The following is a 7500-nucleotide window of genomic DNA, read 5'->3' as shown; positions in this document are numbered from 1 at the left end:
ACTCTATCTCCCAACTCCCTTTCCCACCCTGTTCTTCTCCTCACCTCCTCATTTCTCACTCTATCCAGCCTAGTAACCCCTATCGTACTTCTCAGGCACATCATCTCAAACACATTCAAACTCCTCCTCTCTTTCTTCTTTTTGTTCCATGTTTCTGTTCCGTTTAGTGCTGTCAGCACAATCACTCCTTCATACAGTCTCCTCTTAGCATCCATTCCCAAATGTCTACTTCTCATTACACCTTTTAACCCACCCCCCGAGGCATTTACTCGCTTCTCTCAACCTACATTCTATCTCCACCTCTACACCTCCCTTTCCTGCCACACTCGCACCTAAATATCTAAAACTGTCCACTTCCTCCAGTCTCTCTCCCTTAATACTCACTTCCAGTCTGCTGCCACTCTCTCCCCTTGTACATCTCATCACCTTAATTTTACCCACATTTATCTTCAACTTCCTTCTTTCGCACACCTTCCCAAACTCTGTCACTAACTTCCTCAATCCCTCCTCTGATCCTCCTACAAGCGCAGTGTCATCCGCAAACAACAGCTGGCTCACCTCCCACTTTTCTCCATTTTCTTTAACCACTACCCTTGCATTTACCTCTCGCACCACCGCATCCACGTATAAATTCAACAGCCAGGGCGACATAAAACATCCCTGACAAAGTCCCACCTTTACCTCAAACCACTCACTCTCTCCATTTCTAATCCTAACACAAGCTCTACTACTCTCATAATTTTTTTTAACTGATCTTAACAGCTTTCCTCTTATCACATATATCTGCAATACTACCCACAGTGCCTTCCTGTTTACCCTATCATAAGCCTTTTCCAGGTCCATAAGATCCCAACATATATCCTTACCTTTTCCTATAGCTTTCTCACATATCTGTCTTACAACAAAAATCTGATCCACGCAACCCCTACCTGTCCTAAATCCACACTGTTCCTCACCAATTACTCCCTCTGTTCCTCTCCTAATCCTCTTAATCAAGACCCTCCCATAACTACGTTTAACAAGCTGATCCTTCTGAAACTACTACACTCACACTTGTCCCCTTTTCCCTTGTAAAGTGGAACTATATAGGCACTCCTCCAGTCCTCCGGCACTCTACCCTCTCTTAAACAAACATTAAATAACCTCACCAGCTAGTCCACCATCACTATACCTCCTTTTTTTTACTCATTCTGCATGGCATTCATCTACCCCAGGTGCCTTATCTGCTCTCATCATCTTAACAGCTGCATTCACTTCATCTTTCCTTATTTCTCCTCCATTTTCCTCACTCATCATGGTCATTTTCTTAGCGCTTTCCCTATATCTATCTATCCCTCCCTATCTTTCTTCACATTTAGCAACTCCCTAAAATACTCTGCCCACCTTCCTCTCACTACCTTCTCTTCTATTATCATCTCTCCATCTGCACCTTTTACCTTTTCTTCTACTTGATTCGCCTCCTCTTCCTTTTAATTTCTTCCCAAAACATTTTTTTTATTACTTTTAAAATTTTCTGGCATATTCTTACTTCATTTCATATATGGTACCCTCTTTGCCTCCTTTATCTTATGCTCCACCTCTCTTCTGTTTAATTTGTACCTCTCATATGATTCCCTTGTCCCAATTTGTAACCAATCTGTGAAAGCTCGCTTCTTCTCTTCTACACCCTTCTTTGCTTACTCATCACACCACTTACTACCCTTCCTTCTATTTCCTCCCGTCCTCCTTGTTCCACACACCATCTTTGCACACCTTATGACTCCCTCCTTGAACCATCCCCATTCCTCCTCCACTCCTAGTTCTACTTTATCCTTCACTCCCTCCCACTCCTCTCTCAACTTCTTCTTGTACTCCTTTTCCTTTTCTTTCTCATTTAAGCAGTTCACTCTAAGTACCTCCCTACCTTCTGTCCTTTTCCTCTTTCTCCACCTACCCTCCACTCTCAGCTTACCTTCCACCAAAAAATGATCTGATATTCTTCCACTCTCTCCCCTTAGAACATGTACATCTTTAACTCTTCCTACTGTTCTCCTGGTTACCACTATATAGTCCATTAACGCTCTATCTACCACTCTTGCGTCCACCACCCTCTCCCATGTGTACTTATGCTTGACTTTCTTCCTAAACACTGTATTTGCTATCATCATTGCTCTTTCTAGACACATCTCCACCATCAACTCTCCTCTACGATTTTTTCCTGGAACTCCATACTTCCCAACCAATCCGTTTATTGGTTTATTTCCTACCCTAGCATTAAGGTCTCCTAATACCACTACATTGGTATTTTTCCCTAATCCCTCTATGCACTCATTTAAATCCATCCAAAAAGCCTCCCTTTCCTCTACACTCTTCTCACTACCAGGTCCATATGCACTTACAAAAACCCACATCTCCCTTCCCAGCTTCACCTTCATCCACATTAACCTTGAAGTTCCACTCCACTACACGCTTACCTACCTCTTCACTTACTAGTATAGCCACCCACACCCCCATCTCTCCTCAATAGGGGAGGTAAAGGAAGAAATGAGAAAGAGAAGGAAGAGCAAAAAGAGGGAAAGGAGGAAAAGTAAAAGGAGGAAAAGTAGAAGGAGGATGAGGAAGAGAAAAGGACGAGGAGGAGGAGGAACAGAAATAACGGAGGACGAGGAGGAAGAGGAAAATGATGAATAAAGAAGTAGAGGGGAGGAGGGGAAAGAGAATAAGAAGGAGGGAAATGAGTAAAAAGGAAGAGGAAACGAAGAAGAAAAAGAGGAGGTGGCAAGAAAATGAAAATGATGAGGAACAAGTTGAGTAAATGAGGAGTGAAAGAAAAGACATAAGAATAGAAAAGGAAAGATAAAAATGATAAAACGAGAACGAAAGAAATAAGAAAAAAATGACGTACAGGTGAAAATAAAAATAAAAAAGAGGAAAGGAAGAAAGGTTCAAACGAAGCCTGAAAGGATTGAATAGGGAGAAAAAGAAAAAGAAAAAAAAAGAGAAGAATACGAAGAAGAAAGAAAGAGAAAGGAGGCGGAAGGGAAGATGAAAGAAGAAGGAAAGAAAAGAAAAATGAGTATGAGGCGATGGAAGAAGAAGAGGAGGAGGAGGAGGAGGAGGAGGAGGAGGAGGAGGAGGAGGAGGGGGAAAATATATGAAGGGAGGGGAGGAGAAAATGTGCTTACATAGGAAGTCTGCAGAAGGCGAAGGACCTCTTCACAGTGTCAACAGTCAACTTGAGCCTACATTGGACCCAGGTCATTGTCTTGGCTTGGATGGTCGGCCATACTTCACTAGCACTCCTTCCCACTCCTCCGGCCCTTCTTCCTCCCTCCTCCTCCTCCTCCTCCTCCTCCTCCTTCTCCTCCTCCTCGTCCTCCTCCTCCTCCTTTCCCAGACCTCTATGGTCATGGATCCTCAGACCGATCGTTTCTTCTTCTTTGTTCTTTGGATGAAAGATTTTCGTTTTCTTCGCTGTCGTAGACACCTCGGGTCAATCACGTTACTTGTGTGTGTGTGTGTGTGTTACACATACATAGATACACACACGTATACATGCATACACATGTATACACGCGCACACACACGCGCACATGTACTCGTACACATACACACACACACACACACACACGCGCGCGCACACAAAGGAGGAGGAGGAGGAGTATACCGCACACACACACACACACACGCGCACACACACACACACACACACACACACACACACACACACACACACACACACACACACACACACACACACACACACACACACACACACACACACACACACACACACACACACGTATGTACTCATACACACACGCACACATGTACTCATACACGCATACACATACATACACACACGCACACAGACGCATACACACACACACACATACACGCACACACACACACACACATACGCACACACACACACACACACACACACACGCACGCACGCACACACACATATACACACACACGTTTGAACGCACGCACATGAATGTACTCACACAAGTATACACACATACACGCACACACACGCAGGGAGTAAAGTGAATTTGAAACACTTTCCTTTGCGGGAGAGCCGATGCCACGCTGAGCTTACATCAACAAAACTTATATAAAGGATGATGGAGAGCTAAACAGATTTGAAGGAATCGAGAGGTTGCCACACATACAGTTTATGTCCTTTCCAAAAGCTTTATAAAAGCTCAGGAATGTCTCAGGTCTTGTTAAAATCCATGTCGATAATATTAGAAGAATATTACAAAGTTTGACAAACAGATTGAGCTTCTGTCCTGGAAGTTTGTTTTGGGAATGTGTTTTCGATGCTTCCTCTATGTCGTCGACAACAGTCGTGTTCTTGTGATGGATCACGGTGGGAGAACTTACCGAAAGGAGAGTTACCAATCTATAGCGTTGTAGCATTACAGACCACATTAAAAAAACAGGCTTGTAAAAAAGCCTACGTCTCTCGTTATCACAAACCTTTGAACATGCCTGAATAAATTTTTACCAAAAACTACAAGAATAGGCAGAAATTACGAATCAGAAAATGAAACGGTGAGACTACGTTAAAATCATATTCCAATAAAACGATTTTTACACAAATGATCTTGGGAATATTGCAATATAAACATGAAAATATGAAATTGTAATAATGGGCAGTAAATCTCCCATACTCAGATTGTATATACATTTGTTCTACCATCTATCTATCTCCGTGTGTGTGTGATTCACCATGATCTTGGATCACGTGTTGGCCTCATGATGGACAGCTACTTCCCTCCCGGAAGAGAGCTCAGAGCTCATATTTGACCGATCTATGAATAATACTGTGACCTTACACGCACACACAGACCCGACTCCCCGCCCACGAGAATTGGAGTAACGATTCGCAGCGCAGCGATACTGAAATTATTTCAGCCCTGGGCAGGATTCGAACCCGGACCTCCGTGATGGCAGCCGGGAACTCTACCAACTGCGCCACGAGTGTGTGTGTGTGTGTGTGTGTGTGTGTGTGTGTGTGTGTGTGTGTGTGTGTGTGTGTGTGTGTTCGAGTTTTGTGTACAAATTTCAAGTGGAGGAAAATTAGTTTTTCAGTTCACTACTTCGTTCAAGGCATAACTACAATGCATAACTACCAAATGCACCATTCAATGCATAATGCCTGGAGACTGGGCATCGTGGGGCATAGAAGGATGCATATCATGCCTAAAATATCTTAAATCTCATGGGCATTTTCTTGTGGGGGTTGAGTTATTTCTATTTCAAGGGAAGGTCTTTACCTATTATACCTCTCCTATTATATATATTTCTTCTAGAACGTGTTCTACGCACATGTTGTGAACTTTCATCAAAGTATAACAGTATGAATTATGATATTTATTATTAAAGTCTGATTATAAATGTTTTTGTTTTATAATGCAGTAATGAGTTTACTGTAATATCATGATCAACTTTATTACATTCTTTTTTTTTTTTTTTTTTTTTTTTGCGGTGGTGGGGGTATTTTTTGTTTTCGGAGGTGGTGTCGCTAAGACTACCCCCCTCCCCCTTCCCCCCAAGAACACCCCTCCCATAATTGGTTAAAGGCCAAAGCCTCCCCTACTCCCCCATACATTTACCCCCCCCCCCCACACACACAACACACACTTCCATGTCTTAACTTCCGCCACCCACTCCGTCCCTACCTCTGGCGAGGTCTTGTAACTCACCTGTGAGGACTGGAGGAGGGAGTTTGTGACCATATACACGCTCTCCAAGTCGCCTTTGTCTCCGGGCCTGACAGCGAAGAGGAGATTGGGGATTCCCAGCAGTGGAAACAAGATCGCTGTGGCCTTGATCGCCTTCCTGTGAAGGAGGAGACAAGAGACCGGGAGGGTATGAGTGAGATTGGGGCATGTGTAAGATTATACTACAATATTTTATTATAGTGTATATATGATATTTTATATAACATAAAACAATATAATATAATAATATAATTACAATATGATATAATATAATATGATATAATATAATAATACTTTGTATTAGTGTATATGTTAATATATGAGATATTATTATATGTATCAATATATCAATGATATGTTGTGATATTCCTCTTCTTCTTGTTGGTGCTGTTTCTGCTGCTTACTGCCTTCACTGACATCATTGTTATCACCCTTACTCTTTTGTGGTATTATACTGTATTAATATAATCATTATTACTATTGTTATTCTTCTTCTTCTTCTTATTCTTTTTCTTCTTCTTATTATTATCATTATTATTATTACTATTATTATTACTATTATTATTATTATTATTATCATTATTATTATTATTATCATTACTATTTTTTTTATTATTATTATTATTGTTATTATTATTATTATCATTATTATTATCATCATTATTATTGTTATTATTATTATTATCATTATTATTATCATCATTGTTATTGTTATTATCATTATTATTGTCACCATTATAATTTCTATTATTATCATCATTATTAATATTATTATTATAATGCTATTATTATTATTACTATTATTATTATTATTATTATCATCATTATTATAATTATTAATCATTATAATTATCATCATTATTATTATCGCTATTATCATCATTATTATTACTATCATTATTATTATTATTATTATTATTATCATTATTATTATTATTATCATTATTATTATTATTATCATTATTATTATTGTTATCATTATTATTATTATTATCATCATTATTATCATCATTACTATTATTATTACTATAATTCTTATTTATTGATTAATTTTTTATTATCATTATTATTTGCGTTATCATTTGTAGCCCCCAATTTTTAGATCAAAAGTTAAATTCCATTAGGTTCCAACTAATCAACTTAGCTTATCCTCTGTGGTTCATGGAAAAAGCTCTCAGTGAAGTCAGAACCAGCTTAACTCCCCCATCTAATACCACCAAACCATTCATCAATAATAGTTCCCTTGTTATTCCCTTTTCCGAATCATTCAACCACATGACCAAATGTCACTCAAAAGAAAAAATCATTTTAGCTCACAATTACCCGAATATCATCAATGAAAATGAAGTTAATGTTCACCAGAGTTCGAAAAAATAACACAGCTCAGGTGTCTACTCGTTACTATGTGATATTTGTAATTAAAAAGGATTACAAAGGAGGGACATGCTGACAGGAGACCCTTTGGTCCATAACTAGGTCGGATGCAAAAAAAAAAAAAAAAAAAAAAAATAATAATAATAATAATAATAATAATAATAATAATAATAATAATAATAATGACAAATAAATAAATTAGACAAATAAAAAATATGATAATATAAATAGTAATAAATAAAATAAGTAAATAGATAAATAGGCAAAGTTAAATAATATACAAACAGATAAATAGTAAATATTAATAAACTGACAGATGAATAATTATAAATTATAATCAAGGAAATAATAATAATAAACATTGGTCAGACATCAGACGAGGAGAGATTTGGGGACAAGACTGAACGAACAG

At 38.5% G+C, this 7500-nt stretch overlaps 1 protein-coding gene across 1 annotated transcript in view; it reads right to left on the bottom strand.

Moving 5' to 3' along the window:
• Nucleotides 1-7500, bottom strand: part of LOC143022315 (corticotropin-releasing factor receptor 2-like) — an 89499-nt gene that overhangs the window by 5430 nt on the left and 76569 nt on the right. Inside the window, exon 13 of the mRNA XM_076180463.1 lies at nucleotides 5697-5832. Within this exon, the coding sequence (XP_076036578.1) occupies nucleotides 5697-5832 (136 nt within the window). The remainder of the gene's footprint in view (nucleotides 1-5696; nucleotides 5833-7500) is intronic.

The sequence above is a fragment of the Oratosquilla oratoria genome, chromosome 44, assembly GCF_046742065.1.
Source record: "Oratosquilla oratoria isolate Oo_2021 chromosome 44, ASM4674206v1, whole genome shotgun sequence".
Taxonomy (NCBI): Eukaryota; Metazoa; Arthropoda; class Malacostraca; order Stomatopoda; family Squillidae; genus Oratosquilla; species Oratosquilla oratoria.
Note: the sequence above shows the minus strand (reverse complement) of the source record. Positions and strands in the feature narration are given on the sequence as shown.